General features: G+C 40.2%; 1 protein-coding gene across 1 annotated transcript in view; it reads right to left on the bottom strand.

The window, feature by feature from the left end:
• Positions 1 to 13,820: 13,820 nt before the first annotated feature.
• Positions 13,821 to 17,236, bottom strand: part of ARHGAP10 (Rho GTPase activating protein 10) — a 127,740-nt gene continuing 124,324 nt past the window's right edge. Inside the window, exon 23 of the mRNA XM_072121628.1 lies at positions 13,821 to 14,060. Within this exon, the coding sequence (XP_071977729.1) occupies positions 13,972 to 14,060 (89 nt within the window). The 3' untranslated portion in view covers positions 13,821 to 13,971. The remainder of the gene's footprint in view (positions 14,061 to 17,236) is intronic.

Below are 17,236 nucleotides of genomic sequence, written 5' to 3' on the forward strand. Positions count from 1 at the left end.
GCAGGGACTTGCTGAGCTATGTACAGTTATTGAAGTTGGTTACTGTATTTGGTTTCATATTAAGAAAATCTTATTGCATTTATGCTACTTTTTGTTCTGAGTTTTCAAAAATGTATTCCAAAAACACAAAAACAAATCATGTTACACAAAAAAATAATCCATCACAGCTAGTCCAAGAATGAACTTTATACAAACACACACACACACATATATATATATATATATATATATATATATATATATATATATATATATATATATATATAATAAAGAGAAAATGGCAACTTTTATTTTTACTTTTATTCAAGTGACCACTGCAACGTTTCCAAATAAAAGTACAAAATTTTGGATGGCATCTTGGAGTGTTGCCATTTTTCTCTTCGCTATTCATAGGATGGACTTGCACCTGAGTAGCATTTTTTGCATGTGCTGCTTCCTTTTTGGATGGGGTGTGTGTATATTATATATATATACACATATATACATAAACCATCACCCTTATGAATTCTTTGTTTTTATGAATCCGACATTATTAAAATCTTCCGGTACGTCTAAGGTTTTAAAATTGGGTAAATGAAACACATATAATCCAGATCATTAAATCTATGGCTCATTTCACACTACCATTCCTTCCCTCCATTCCTTTCCATTTAAAAAAGTAAAGAATGAAGGATTTACAGAAGTTTAAAGTATCACTTAAAAATCCCATTGATATGGGATTTATGTCATGCGTTATGTTCCATTTGGGCAGGGATCTATTTTTTTTGGACAGAGACTGCAGTACTTTTCCTCCGTTTGAAAAAACCCATGGATAACGGATCCACGCCAAACTGACCATAATGGATGACATTAAATTTACATTGTTTACATTTTACATGATACATTACACCTCCATTGTTCACTTTAACATAGGAAAGGAACGGGAGTGTGAATTTAGCCTTACAAAAAAAATGCTTTCTCCTGAAAACCCTACTAGCCTTACTTGTTCAGTCTTTTTTTAATTTGTATTTTTTTTTTAACATGAACATTTAACATTTACCACTTAGTCTTACGCCCAAAACAATAGATTTTCAAATTCCTTGAATATTTTCCATTTATATTCTAAATATTCTTATTTCCTACTGTGGAATGATGGGCCAGGATTGTTTGTGTATGGACTTATAAACCTTTATATAGTAATTACCAGAAGAAAATTCTCTAAAATTATTGCTGATGTTTTCCTTGTTGGCATTAAACGCTCAAGTTCAGCAAACTGCCCAAAGTTCTGCTTTTCCAGTGGTGGCCACATTAGCTGATGATCAAAAGTCATCAAAGTTTGAACTCCAGACATTAGCGCGACTTTGTTGACAGGTGACAAAGAAACAGTGATTCTAAACTTAAGAAACTGTAGCAAGGAAAAGCAGCTATAGAATGTTTTATAAATGTGACACAAATTAGGCATTTATCTGCCACCTTTTGAACAGGAAGGGTCATTCGGTCTGCCTTATGACTTTTGAAAGGAAAGCAAAGTCCACTACAGAATTCCACAACAAATTTTCATCTGGGTCCCAGAATAGGAGTGAAGGTTGAAAATCTTGATGGGAAGAGATATTGAGGAGCAGTCAGGCATAATCAATAGTCATAGCTTTGTGTTCTATCTTTCCAGGACTTAGTAGTAACCTCTCCCTCTCTGGGGTGTGAAATACACCAGACCTCAATTTATTGAAGTTTGTGAACGGAGTTCTGAAGCTGAATTGCAATGTTTTTTTCCCCATCAAGAGCAAATCTCTACCACTACATAACATACAAGTAGTAACCAGACTCCTGAAATTGAAGTCCCAACATAAATATCACAAGCAGCATTTGTGTAGGAATCAAGTGTCTTATATAAGACTACTTATGTGATCACCACCACCACAAACACCCCTGATGGGCGCTTTACGATTGGGGTATTTCCTAATTTCTGTATTAGAAATATGTCTTTACCTTATAAAAACTCAATTCTGGGTCAATTTGTTTTTATGGCTCTACATTGTGGAGATAAACTTCAGAACAGATGAGGTCAGCACTTTTTGTTTCACCGGAAATCTTGAATCTATGACTAAGGACCTTATTGGTCAGAAACGCGTAAGAAGATGCTTTTTTCTGCACTTATGTGTTAATACCTGTAACTTGCTGTCTCACCATGTTTGAATAAAGGTTTCAAGATTTCCGGTGAAACAAAAAGTGCCGACCTCATCTGTTCTGAAGTTTATGTTTGCTTGGGAGAAGAGAAGTACTCTCAGAGGACCGTGCACCTGGAGTTTTGAGCAGGTTCGTTTGGTGTGTATTCACACACAACAGTGACTCTACATTGTGGAGCTCTTCCTAGAATATAATGAAAAATTGGGCATTGCTGCAACAATTCAGCTCTGAATTTCCATCAACATAAACCGGGTGATGTAAGTAGTCAGGGGCAACATTCTTCCAATAGTTGCCATGCTGTTAGTATTGTGAGAGTAGTATGGCATATTGTTGTAGTGGCCAGTAATAACAGTCTAACAATTCCTTAAGCCACGGAATAACAGTCCTTAATTTATATGCACGAAAAACTGTTTGTGTGATTCCAGCTTTAAAGTCATTTTCCGGTAGGAAAAGAAACCCTGTAGACAATATTTTTTTTCTAAGCAAACTTCCTCCTCTATTTTGGGTTTGATTTTGTTCCTTTGCATCTTCTGAGTCATAATATTTGCCTTGCAGTTACACAATTTAGAGTGGCGTGCTTAGAAATGGTCTGCCACTAAAATCCTTAATAATATGAATTATTTCATTTGATTATTTTACTATGTGTTGCTCAATTAATGCTGGCCTAAATCAATGAATATGAAGGTACTGCAGGGTGTGAGATGCTGATATAGGTCACGTCTTTTTATAAACACAGTGCCAACAGTGACATCTTCAGGTACAAGCTGGTACTACACCCTATCTACTGTGTGTATGTATGTATGTCCGCTAAAGGAATCTGCACCGTTGCGTTTACAGTCACCACATTTCGCACAGACGCTCTCTGTGACTCAGGGAACATCGTAGACCAGGACTTGAGCTGAAATTTTTCCCTGCGCTTTCCAAAATCCACTTATTACCCACCATAAACAGGAGCCATTGTCTCCTGCTGCGGCAGTTGGAAGCTGAGCAGTGATTGGTTGCTGTTCTGCCACAGGTGATTAATATGAGCTCTGAGCTGTGATTGGTTCTATAGGCAATGAGTAGAAGATGCTTATGTGTGCGGTAAGTTGTGAAGATATATTTCAGGTAAAATGATAGATAGTGATATCTAATATAGTGAAAACAAACTAGGTGTTTATTCCACCTCTAACAACATTTCAGCTGTGTTCCCAGCCTTTGCCAAGGACTCTGGCGGGTGAGAGTATAGGATAGCACCCATTACATTTGTTATTGAGGACTATGCTGCTGATGTAGATAGGCATAATGACATAATAGTATGTTATGGACTGACTGAGGTAATTGGTACCATGCAATTGCCACTGGGAGACAGCGGGAGCTCCTCCCCCCTCTGAAATCAGGCAGATGCAGCTGTCAGTAGTTGACCAATCATGATCCAGGGCATTAAAAGTGGTGGAACATCATAAATATCATCTGCTGCCATAAGTCGTTAAAGTGTTAAAACAATGGTGCACAAAAAAACGGGGGGGGGGGGGGGGCATGTAACTTCTGCAACCGATCCATTCAATTATTACTGCCAGTGATTGGCTACATCATAACAAAACCCCCAATTAACTACATAAACTTTATTATATAGGAAATATCAAAACAAGTTGAAATCCCAGACTTTATCTCCCCTACAATTCATATTCAGTTGGAAAGTTAATATGATGAAATAATTTGATGATAATCTTTTAATTTATTACATAACTGGAAAGGGGTAGAGGGAAGAGGGAACGCTGCATTACTTCTCACTATTTACATATTATCCCTAGAGATAAAGAACAATAATAATAATACAGGCGGTCCACTACTTAAGAACACTCGACTTACATACGACCTATAGTTACAAACGGACCTCTGGATATTGGTAACTTATTGTACTTTAGTCCTAGGCTACAATGATCAGCTATAACAGTTATCACAGGTGTCTGTAATGAAGCTTTAGTGTTAATATTGATTCTTATGACAACCCAACATTTTTAAAATCCAATTTTCACAGAGACCAAAAAAAGGTCTGGCTGGGATTACAATGATTAAATATACAGTTCCGACTTAAATTCAACTTAAGAACAAACCTACAGACCCTATCTTGTATGTAACTCGGGGACTGCCTGTAATAGCCTTTGAGATTTGGGGCACAATGAAGTCAATAAGTTTAACAGTTGGAAATAAAGGAATGGGCCATATTAGTGTGTGTGGGCATAGCCTTATGCTATGTTGGTGATTTTTCAGAATTTTTACAGTATTTACATTCGTCAGATTTATTATCCTGTTATTTTATGGGAGAGATCTCCACATCACAATTGAGGATCATCACTGTAATAATTATAGTTCATTAAATTTTGACCAAATATCATAATGATTATTCAGAAATGAGCGAATCATGATACAATTGGCAAGTAAAAATTTACCTTTAATGGAGGGGCGCATTCAGGCTTAGTGAATATGGCCCTGGGTGCGAATCCACACTGGCGTATCACACATGTCAAAAAAATCTTGAGTAGGAACCGAAACATTGCCTTGTTGCATTTTGGGTGAATAAACTACCCACATATTTTTCTATTGAACTGTTGTTGCGCTGACATTTTTAATTTTATTTTTATATTTGTTTCTAAATAATAAATATAGAAAACATAACCCCTGGTCTGGTGGTCCGTCAGGGAAGGGACTTCAAAATCTTAAACTTGGAAACCACATTTTTATTGCAGATATGGATTATTTACATTGATTCAATCTATGATTCAAGTCACTTCAATTGACAGTGTTGTAATCGCTGAAAATCAAAATGGGCAATACACATCAGATGGAAATCCAAAAACAATGTGACGAATATTCTTTAAAAATCATGATGCTAAAGTGGAGGCTGTAGTTGCACCCCCAGGGGTGAGGAAGGGGACATTCCTGAAACTGCTGGAGAGTGGAATAGGTGGGAAAATCTATGATGTCATCAAGAGTTCCTACACCCAGAAGACCTGGAGCGTGAAGGTAAACAAAGAAGAGAAGTCTATTTCCAGCAGAGACGAGGGGTCAGACAGGGCTGCAGCGTATGTCCAATACTTTTCAACATCTACATCAATGAGCTGGCTGCAGCCCTGGAGGCTTCCTCCGCACCCGGACTCACCCTACTTGACACAGAGGTAAAATTTTTGCCTTGACCTTCTAAGGCATTTAGCACCACCTGGGCACTACCCATCAACCTAAATACAAACCAATATCATGGTGTTTCAGAGGACAAATGCAGAAGTGCCCTCTTTCACGCTAGCAGCTGTCCACTGACAGTGACTGTTAGGTACACCTACCTGGGTCTGGGAATCCAGAAGCTTCTAGCAAGCCATCCAGGTGCTCAGAGAAAAGGCCTGCAGGACCTATGTAATCAGAAGACGATAGTACAGACTTAAAGGGAAACTGTCATCACATTTGTACATATACGGCCAGTGACAGGTTCCTATAGAGCTATATTAACTGACTGACACCCTTCTTTAAGATAAAAATTGTTTCACTTACATCTACATAAATTACCATTTATCTTATATTCCCTGTATCTGACTATTTGAAGTCACAGCAGCCTCCATGGACTTTTTCTCCTCTCCATCCTTCATGGTGGCTGCCATAATTTCATGTAATCACATACATGGTGTACATTTTGCTATTCTTAGAAGACTGAGGGACCTGCGATGACCGGTCACATGTTTTGAATGTAAAAAATGTACACAATATTTCCCATCTGTACATAGAGCTTTATATGTCTGTAGTTGAATATTAGCAGACGGCCCTAAGTACAAGGAGGCAGAGCAAAGAGTTAAAAAGACACAGAGCTGTCAGTCAGAATAATGGGGTGTGGTTCATTGACAGCCTGAGAGAGAGAAGAGTCACAAACACCATACATGAGTCAGAAAAGCTTTACTAAGGTACAGTGCGACACTTGCAGCTAATTTAAGGTGATATAGGGAGGGGTCAAAATCTGGTGTCAGGTCCTCCTTAAACCCTCTGTGACAGTCTGGACAAAAAAAGGTTGCCACATTTTTTGTCATCATATCCCCTATCCTTCGGTATGGCAGTGAGGTCTCAGGCCCACACACATACCCTCACTGGTAAAAGTGGGACTCCAGTCCAACCAAATTTTTTCACCTGGAGTTCTGCAAATACCTTCCATAGGATAAGTCAGATGGAGAACCCATAAGTCCATCAGAGAACCCCAAACAGCGGCTCTAGAGGAGTACTGAGCAGATTCCCTTTACATATTATAGTCCAGAACAGCAGTCTGGATTCCTTGCACCATAAAGCCTGGCAGCAACAGAGGGTCCCTGGGAACCCAAACTCAACCAGACAAACATACATGGACCAATCACAGTTGACCAAAGCTAAAATCATGGTGACAATAAACAAGGCCCAGGAGGAACATGTGAGTGACTGGAGAACCACCAGAGAGTCATCCCAGAAGCTGACTACCAGAATCTACAGAGAGACTAGAGACAGGCCCTGTACCTTGAGAAACTACTGGACCTCAACCGCCAGCTCTTGAGCCATTACAGACTGAGTGCCCACAACCTGGCCATGGAGTCTGTGTGGCATAGACTGATGTATATGCCCAGGGAGAGCAGACTGTGCCAACAGGAACAGGAGGCCACTGAGGATGAGGTCCACTACCTGCTACACTACTCCAAATACTCAGCAGTAAGGGGCACCCTTACTCCTCCTCCTGGGATTCTGCTGCAAGGAGGAGGGAGAGAAGATCATCCTGCTGGGGAAAGAGCAGACCACAATTGCCATAGCGGCACGATGTGTCACTGCCTGCAAGAGACTAACAAATGTGTGGTATACCATGGACTATAATAACCCCCAGCTGCCTGCACATCTTCTTTCTCCCTGTCTGTTCCTTATCTGTCAGTGAGAAAGAAGAAGGCAGCTCGGCAATGTGTGTCTGTCACACTGCTAGTAATAAAAAACTGTGATAACACCTTCCCCCAATGTAATAAAACTATTCATTACCTCCCCATAGTTAGGTCAGTAAATGCAATTTAGTTTGCATATACTGTATATGGATATGTTCATGTATGTATGTATGTATGTATGTATGTATGTGTGTGTGTGTATATATACAGTCATGGCCATAAGTTTTGAGAATGACACAAATATTACATTTTCACATGATCTGTTTCCCTCTGGTTTGTCATATGTTTTACCACATACAGAAATACAAGTGCAATCATATTATGAGGAACAAAAGCTTTTACTGACAGTTACAATGAGTTAATGCAGCAAGTCAGTATTTGCAGTGTTGACCCTTCTTCTTCAGGACCTCTGCAATTCTCCCTGGCAGCTCTCAATCAACTTCTGGACCAAATCCTGACTGATAGCCGTCCATTCTTGCACAATCAATGCTTACATTTTGTCACAATTTGTTGGTTTTTGTTTGTCCACCCATCTCTTGAAGATTGACCACAAGTTCTCAATGGGATTAAGATCTGGGGAGTTTCCAGGCCATGGACCCAAACATCTTTATGTTTTGCTCCATGAGCCATTTAGTTATCACCTTTGCTTTATGGAAAGGGGCTCTATCATGCTGGAAAAGGCATTGTTGATCACCAAACTGCTCTTGGACGGTTGGGAGAAGTTGCTCTTGGAGGACATTCTGGTCCCATTCTTTATTCATGGATGTGTTTTTAGGCAAGACTGTGAGAGAGCCGATTCCCTTGGCTGAGAAGCAACCACACATGAATGGTTGCAGGATGCCTTACAGTTGGCATGAGACAAGACTGGTGGTAGTATCGCTCACCTTGTCTTCTCCGAACAAGCTGTTTTCCAGATGTTCCAAATAATCGGAAAGGGTATTCATCAGAGAAAATGACTTTACCTCAGTCCTCAGCGGTCCACTCCCTGTACCTTTTGCAGAATATTAGTCTGTCCCTGATGTTTTTTCTGGAGAGAAGTGGCTTCTTTGCTGCCCTCCTTGACACCAGGCCTTGCTCCAAGACTCTCCGCCTCACAGTGCGTGCAGATGCACTCACACCAGCCTGCTGCCAATCCTGAGCAAGCTCTGCACTGCTGGTAGCTCGATCCCGAAGCTGAAACACTTAAGAGACGTCCTGGCGCTTGCTGGTCCTTTTTTGGGCGCCCTGGAGCCTCTCTCTTTGGATTCCTTGATGATGCAATAGATTGTTGACTGAGGTGCAATCTTTCTAGCTTTGATACGCTTCCCTCTTAGGCCACTATTGTGCAGTGCAATGATGACTGCACGTGTTTCTTTAGAGATAACCATGGTTAACAGAGGAGAAACAATTACGTCAAGCACCAGCCTCCTTTTAAAGTGTCCAGTGGTGTGATTCTTACTTAATCATGACAGATTGATCTCCAGCCCTGTCCTCATCAACACCCACACCTGTGTTAATGGAGCAATTACTGAAACAATGTTAGCTGCTCCTTTTAAGGCAGGCCTGCAATGAAGTTGAAATGTGTTTTGGGGGAAAAAGTTCATTTTCTAGGCAAATATTGACTTTGCAATTAATTGCTGTTAAGCTGATCATGCTTTATAACATTCTGGAGTATATGCAAATTGCCATTATAAAACCTGATGCAGTAGAGTTTGTAAAAATTTACATTTGTATCATTCTCAAGACTTTTGGCCATGACTGTACTGCAGCGCAGTAGATCGAACAAATGATCTTTTGATCACTTGTTCAAGTCTAAGAATGAAATTAAAATGATTCTTCATTAATTCCCTTCATAATAAATGTTTTAAAAAGTGAACAAAAAAAAGGAATCGCTGAGAACTTGTCATTTAAAAAATAAGCCCATATCTAGCCGAAAAAGTTATGCCTCTGAAAACATGATGCAAAAGCAAAAGCATTTTCTTCAATTTAGTTTTTATTCTGATAAATTGGGCCAAATTTGCATATGTGAGCTGCTCGTGCACTAGCTATGTGCGTTCACATTTCCTGGCAGATTTGGAGGCCGGGGCGCCCTTTTTCCAGGTGCCTGCACTACCACAGCTGCTGAAGAGCTTATGTAAACACAGGGCTATTGCTATGGGGCAGCCCCGTTTACAGCATATTATGGGTAAATAGGTAGGTTTGTTAAAAAATAAATGTAATTTTTTTTTTTGTGTGTGTTAGGGTTTGATTAAACTAAACTTTAGTCTCCTCCCCTTTGAAGATCAAATGCTCTACATTGCTCCATTACATGTGCTCCAATCTGGTTACATTGGATAGATTTAAGAAAAATATTGCATTGTCTATTTTCAGATTTTGGATCTGGAGTTATTGAAATATCCCCCTTTTCAAAGTTTTTGTACACATTTAGATTTTTGGAAATTACAGAAAGATCTGTCACCAAAATTTTAAAAGACTTAGGTCAAATCATTATAATTTATCATGGGGAATCAGAATCTGTAATTAAAATCGTTATTGCCCCCCCCCCCACCCCATTCCAATTTGGTACCATTGGATAAATTTAAAAAAAATATTTGACACGTATACCTTTAGTTTTTTGATCAAATGTATATTTCGCCAGATATTTCACCATCCCAACCTCTTTTTTACACTCTACTAATTGTAAATTCATAAGAAATCTCTCAGCCCACTTGAGTTTCTAAATATAAAATAGGGTTTTGTGAGAGATCATGAAAAATATTACTGTTAAAAGAGGTGGTTTCACCGCTTTCACATTTAGTTTAGAAGTTCATGCAAATTCTATGCATGTGATACAGGGCAACGTTTCCCATGACCGCTCCATGAAAAACTTAGTCCTGCAATCGCAGCCTGTCACAAAGTGTCCATGCCCAAAGCTGGAGATGAAGCCAGCCGCCGAAAGCACCTATTTACATCCAGCAGATCTAGTCCTACAGCCCCTGTGATTGGTAGCAGTATGTGGCATCATGGCTGGTGGCTGTGTGTACAGCACTTTATATCTGTATTGTCCTGCTCACTTGAGTTGAATGCAGTGGAAAAGGGACATTATAAACTTAACAGCTACAAAAATAAATTGCTGAATTAAGCGAGTTGGGAGTGGCAGAAAAGGGGGCATTATAAGGAGGGTTAATCAGAGTGGGGTGTTACAGGGGTGCATTATACAGTATGGGGTCCAGTAGAGAGGTATTATACTTTGTGGGCACAATAGGAGGTTCGTTAGGATTAGTGATCACAATCATTTCCATCACTGGTCCAGCATAAAATTTTCTTCGGTGCAGCTGGTATATGGTTCATGAGAAGTTGAGGACCACTGCTCTAGGGAAAGCGCAAATCTGTTTATTTCCAGAAGGCTTTGGGGAGATGTGTCTATCTGTTTACACAAGAAAACTGAAGTAATTTGCACCTGAAATGTTGGGTATCACATTTATTAAAGGTTTATGAAAATTTTTAAGCAGTTTCGCAACCTGTCAAAAAATGGACGAAAGACTGGCGAGTCCTAGTTGGCACCTAACGTTAGTTGGTCTACTTTGTTGTGCCGCAATATTGAATTTTCTGCCCAGTCATGTTCCCTAGTACACAACCTTTTTTGGACTGGCCGGAAAACTGATCCAAAACCATCAAATAATTGTGGAACACAGCATGTGGCAGGAGTAAATTACTCTAGTATTCTGATGTAGATATGTTAATCTGGTGCAGCAGAGAACCATCTAGTTCTACTTTGCACTGGTCTAAAGACATTACTGCATCTCCCCATTGTTCTTTGGCTCCTTTTTAGCTCACCCCTATTAGGGCAGAGTGTGATCTGCCACTAGTTAGGTAAGGACCAATTCAGACACGAGTATCAGACGAGTGATAGTCCATTGGTTCAGACTGTGCCTTCCCTTCAGCTCGGCTTCTACAGGCTCAAAAAGAAGCCCATCACAGGATCAGCAGTCAGTCTGGATATAGAGCGCAGATAAATCTACTCCATTATTTTGGAGGGGACACCTGATAATATAGAATATTAAGTACTTAATCCTCAGTAGCGAATGTATTTATTATACAGAGGCACAATTATTTATATAGAGCTCAACTTGTCACTTATGTGCATCTACTATGTTTAGCTTATGAAAATTTTGGAGGAAAAAAAATTGAGAGAACAATGGTTGATGTCAGTTTCATGCTCTGCACTTCCATCCATTAATAATGATGTATTCAGCGCATGAGGCATATTGTCATATGTACAAGAATATGCCTCAGAACTGGCTTATGAGTGTCATTAAAATACCTTGTCAACTCAGCCGGTGTCATTCTCCTTGCATAACTAATAATGATCAGTCTGTTCTGAAGCTCCAAAAGGCCATAAAATAGAACTTTTCTCTATTTAGCTCTGAAAACAGCAAGTCAGCTGATGGCATCCGTGTCCAGTGCCTCAGGGGACTGCGTCTAGTGATGAGCGAGTGTGGACGTCCCTCCGCTATGGTCCTACAGTATTACATTCAATGGATACGGCCTCACATGACATTTACAACAGATATTTATGACATCAATGAATAGGATCCCATGATCTGCTGAGTAACTTCCGTAGATCAATCTATGGGACTATTTGTAAACCTATGTGTAAAAAGGTCCTCCATGTCATATACAGTATCCTGTTACTTGTCATAGATAACCCCCACAAATACGACCCTATTATATTACTGCAAAATTTGCCAGTGCAACATGTGGATCCTAAATAACAATAGTGTGAATAGTGGTTGGAACTGCTTAGAACTGGTAGAAACTGAAATTTACACTCAGATATTATCTTGTGTGTTTTGTTTGTTTTTAAATATATTTATTATATTATCATATAAGGAAAAAATCACCCCACTACGGTATAAGTCCTGCCATAGCCTCGTAAATACTTGGTTAAAAAAATATTACTGTGAGCATTCCTAGAAGGGAATAAAACCAATTCAGTTGCAGAAATTATGGCAACAACTACTCGGGTCCTTTATGCCCATCCTTTCATTATACCAGTAAAGTCAGTTGCCCATTAATAGATAGTAAAATCATACATTTTTGGTCATAAAAATCAGATTTGGCTCCTAGCACTATCTGTTTTCACAATGCTAGGGTGTCATTTATCTTAGAGTTTTTTTCTCTTATATTTGCAATGCTTTTTGGGGGGAGGAGCATTTGCATATTGCAATAAAATCTGCAACATCCATGGGATAGGGCGTTACTTGCTGATCAGTGGGGGTCTCAGTGCCGAGACCCCCCACAGAACGCAAAAACTAGGGTTCCATCGGACTAATGGAGCAGACGGTTGTGCACGACCATTCTGCTCCATTAATCTCTATGGAGCTGACAAGATCGTTGAGGGCCTAACTTTTGTTCGTGGGAAAACCCCCTTTAAAGCCAGAACCAGGTCAGGCAACTACAGAGGTAATGTGTAAAGTCAGCATGTGGGACCAATCATTTTTTCTTAAAATAACTGAAGGAAGTAACTGAAGACTGTACACAAATGTGAACTGACCTTAAGCTGATGCCCGATTGTGGTCTACTTTTATTTACACACCCAATTTCACATACAATTCTGATCAGAGTAGTGCATGCTGAAAGGATTGGATTGTATGGACTGTGAAACATTGGACCCGAGCATAGCGCAACACACTTTCAATATGTCAGAGTTTCCAAAGAAAACCCGGGCCGTGAGAAGATCGCTCATAGGCTAGGGATCCTAGGCCAAGTTCACATTTGTAGGTTTAGATTGAGTTAGCATGCAAACTTATAAGTCAATCTACCATCAAAATCAAGTATGATATACCAGGGACAGTTACTCATAGATCCTGGCAATGTGACTGTGGTAATCTTCTTATATTCGTTATCCATGCCCTCCATCCTTCTAAAATACATTTTTAAAATTATGCCAAGAAGCCTGATAGGCTCTGGAGGCGTTTCCAGAGCCTCCCAAGTGAAATCTTTTACAACGACGCTGCGATCACAGGTTGTGTTTTGATTGCTCTTTGAGATGCAATGCAAGAACTTCACCTGGGATCACACGTTGAGGTAACATCGCGTTTCCATCACGTTTAGTATGCTTGATGGTAGATTTTCTTTAAGCCTTCTGTTTTACTCTGTCCATTTTTTGTCTGCAGAAATGAGGAGTCACTTTTTTGTGTCTAAGACTGATAATATACACTGCATATCACCCACCACATGTCTCTTGTTACCTGGAGAATTAGTGGACACAATTTCCTGTGGAAACATACAGTGGATCTCCTTTGTTTTTATTTTGCTTTTTTCTGTAAAACACTTAATATATTAAAGAACTAATATTTTATTTTAGGATAAAATTACATTTCTGTAGTAAATATACTTTAAAAACAATACAATCCAACAAGTGAAACTTTAAAAATAACAAAACAACAACCATCTCAGTGACTGCTACAAAAGGGAACTTACATAAAAAGGAGTATAAAATGTTCGGTGATCTTGCCAGTATCATATAAGTTGAAGGCTGCAGCGACGTAAAACTTGCAGAGGTGAAAAATAACTTCTCTGTTGTGTCAAATTGGTGGCGTGTGTGTGTGAGCCATGCATGTTATATCTATAAGAACCTGTAGCTGGGGAGGCGATAATACATCATAGAAGATGAGATCAATTCCGTCGTCAGCCAGGAATGACGTTGTGTAATGAGTGACGGTACAATAGCGCAGTCCCATACAAGTACAGACAGTACAGTAATAAAGTGTAGGAGTTCAGTTTGGCAATATTTCATGTCCTTTAATGACCTTTCGTTTCCCATAAAGTCTGGTCATATGGTTGGAGCAGTCACAAGTCAAATACAATGAACATAACTGGAACGGAAATCCATGGATACCATGTACAGCGTCTGTGTGTCACATACATGTAGCTAGAGAAACTGCACATAATTCTGTGGAATAAGCCCTCTTCTTCCATTCAGCGTCCCCTCCAACCATCCAGGCTCTCTGGAGATATGGACTACAAAGAGGAAAAGAAATGCATCCATTGAGACGGGGCAAATGTAATCTACATCTCTAAGGCTGCACGCACATGAACTCATGCCCTCCGGGCCGTAGTAGGGCAGGTATACGTTTGGCGCCATAGACAGTAGGAGGGGTGACCCCTCCCCTCTTCATAGCAATGCATGGCGTACGTGCCGTAACGTGGAGAAAGATAGGACATGTCTTGTCTTTTTACCGTGTACAGAGCGGTACAGTTCTGCACATGTGGTCGTGTGCATGCAGCCTTACACGGATTTTCACTTATATAGACATTTGTGGCAGTCATTTAAATGGAACAGAAGGTGCTATGTCTGTGACTGGACCATAACAATGGGGCCTTACAGTGAACAAAAATTAGTAATAATAATTATTTTACAGTGTTATTCTGTACAATATAAATAAAGCAGGGTTTTGTGAACAGATCCAGCATGTATACAAGGAGGGCTCTTAACAGAAGTTTGTACCTTTATACCAATGTAAATTTACTAGACAAAGCAGGAATCTAGACTAAACCTTTAAAAGTCCTGCTGCTGCAGGAAAAGAAATTTGTTTACCGAAGGCTGTAATAGACTATGGGAGACATATGCCACAGTATGGCATCTATCTCCGGCCTCCACTAAACAAAGATCTTGTGTATTCCCTCAGTGAAGTAACTCACAATATATGGAGGGGCAAATCAATGTTTGCTGCTGATGTTTGTTCCTGGTGATTGAAGGACAAGACCTCATATGGTGGGATTGTGATGAAATATAGGAATATACATGCATAATGGGCGGTCACATGCCGGGTTTTGTCTTGTTCAACAGTACATCCCACAGGTCACTCACTTCCTTCCTCCTTGGAATCTGGACAGCAAGGGCACATACATCTGCACATATCTCTGTAAAAACCTAAAATTTCTCAATTTGCTCTAATATCCTTGGACCCAGAGAAATAAATAACACTCAATGGGAGAATAGTAAGGATGTAATCCAGGGATTTACCCGGTTCCCATTAGACTAGAACCCTGATTCTATGACTTCCAATTTAGAAGATAGAACTCCACCAAGATCCTTAATGTGATCCAAGGTAGGAGGGTGTGAAGGGTTGTGACTGCCCTAATATAATCAGGGCACCCTTATGTCCATTGTCTTTTGCCTGGTGGAACTTCAACCATCATGAAGAGCAGGAGAGATCAACAAGTGTGTGGATTAACCTCTTACCCCAATTAGCCGAGCACAAGGTAATAAATTGGTTTCTACTTGTACACCTATACTTTTATGTGTACTGTGCTAAGCTGTATACATACACCTATTGTGTGTACTGTTTGTCTAGATTGCCCTTAAGGTAATTAAATTAAAAAAACTTAACCTGTGTTGTTCTTTTATCTTAATCTACAAATCCCTATGTCAGTTTTTCGGTTATATACATGCTACCCTGGGGATTGACTTCCTGACCTAATATAGTCCCGTTATGAATTGGGCTTCTTTCAAACGACGTGTTGGTGGCAGCCTGTCTGTCTGAAAAAAAAACTATTATTAATTGACCTTGCGTACCCCTTCTGGGTTCCGGAAATGTCATATTAACTGACACATTTGATGTACTGATGAACAAGACAAAATGTGGCATGTGACACCCCCTTGTGCATGTATATTCCTATATTTCATCATCAGTTTTAAGTATAGGTCAGGACACAAGGTGTAAACCCAGCCCAACATGTTAAATGTAAAGCCTCTGTAAATCTGATTTATAAAAGAGGGAATTCTAGTAAGGACTGAGGGGCTAATAGTTTAATGGGGTAAACTCTTGTAACAGGCTCTCCTTAACACCTTTGCCCAACTTTGCCCCAAATTGTTTCTTTCTTACAATATCCCTGTTAAAGGGCACCTACCACCACAAATCTACCTATAAAGGTAGATTGGGTGGTAGGTGGATCAATGGGAAGTGAGGATAGCCCTTTTAAGGGCTAATCCTCACGTCCCTGCACTTTTTTAATAACTTTAATTTGGTATTTATTCAAATTTACTTATGCGGCTACCGGGGCGTGGAGTAGCCGCATATGAGATTACACGAGGCGGCTACTCCACGCCCCGGTAGCCATTTTACCCCTCCTACTCACCCATCTTCGGCGCGCAGCTCCGCGTAGCTGCGCGCCCTCGTCCGGCGATCCTGCCGTCTGCGCATGCGCAGAAGAGCAGGCCCGCGCCTGCGCGGTCACAACTCCGAAACAGGCGTGGGCCTGCTCTTCTGCGCATGCGCAGACGGCAGGATCGCCGGACGAGGGCGCGCAGCTACGCGGAGCTGCGCGCCGAAGATGGGTGAGTAGGAGGGGTAAAATGGCTACCGGGGCGTGGAGTAGCCGCCTCGTGTAATCTCATATGCGGCTACTCCACGCCCCGGTAGCCGCATAAGTAAATTTGAATAAATACCAAATTAAAGTTATTAAAAAAGTGCAGGGACGTGAGGATTAGCCCTTAAAAGGGCTATCCTCACGTCCCATTGATCCACCTACCACCCAATCTACCTTTATAGGTAGATTTGTGGTGGTAGGTTCCCTTTAAGGTGAATAGTGACATAATAGGGAGATCATAAAATACTATTTACTAGTCAATAGAAAAAGAACTTCCTCTTATGTATTGAAGTGCTTATCTTTTACCACGTTTCCCATGTAAAGCCATTTTAAGTGCAGTACAATATTTAGCAGCATGTTCTGTAAATGCCATTATAGGGAAGCAGAGGAACATTTTTCTTAATTAATTACAAGGTACAGAAACCTAATTAGCATTGACTCTCAAAACAAAGCTATAATTGAGCAACACATGGAAACCTCTAAAACACTAATGGATGGCAATATATGTATTATCTGCACATTATACTACAAAGAGAATAAAAACAGCAATGATGGCTACCTCACATGTGCTTTATTGGGGCAGATTTACTGATTGTGTCTAAAAGGTAGAAATTGCAGATTTAGAGACGTGTGTAATGTAGAATGAAAAGGAAGGGGGGAGGGGTGAAAGACATGACTGTTTTCTTCCAAAAAAAACAACAAAACGATGCAGTTTCGTTTTAATACAAAGCATTACCCACGTTCCTGTGTGCAGCAGTTTTTGAAAAAGAGGAAGCATGATGTTAGCCAAACGGTAGGAAGTACAATTGGCAGTCTCCAAGGAC

Source organism: Engystomops pustulosus, chromosome 1 (genome assembly GCF_040894005.1).
Source record: "Engystomops pustulosus chromosome 1, aEngPut4.maternal, whole genome shotgun sequence".
Classification (NCBI taxonomy): Eukaryota; Metazoa; Chordata; class Amphibia; order Anura; family Leptodactylidae; genus Engystomops; species Engystomops pustulosus.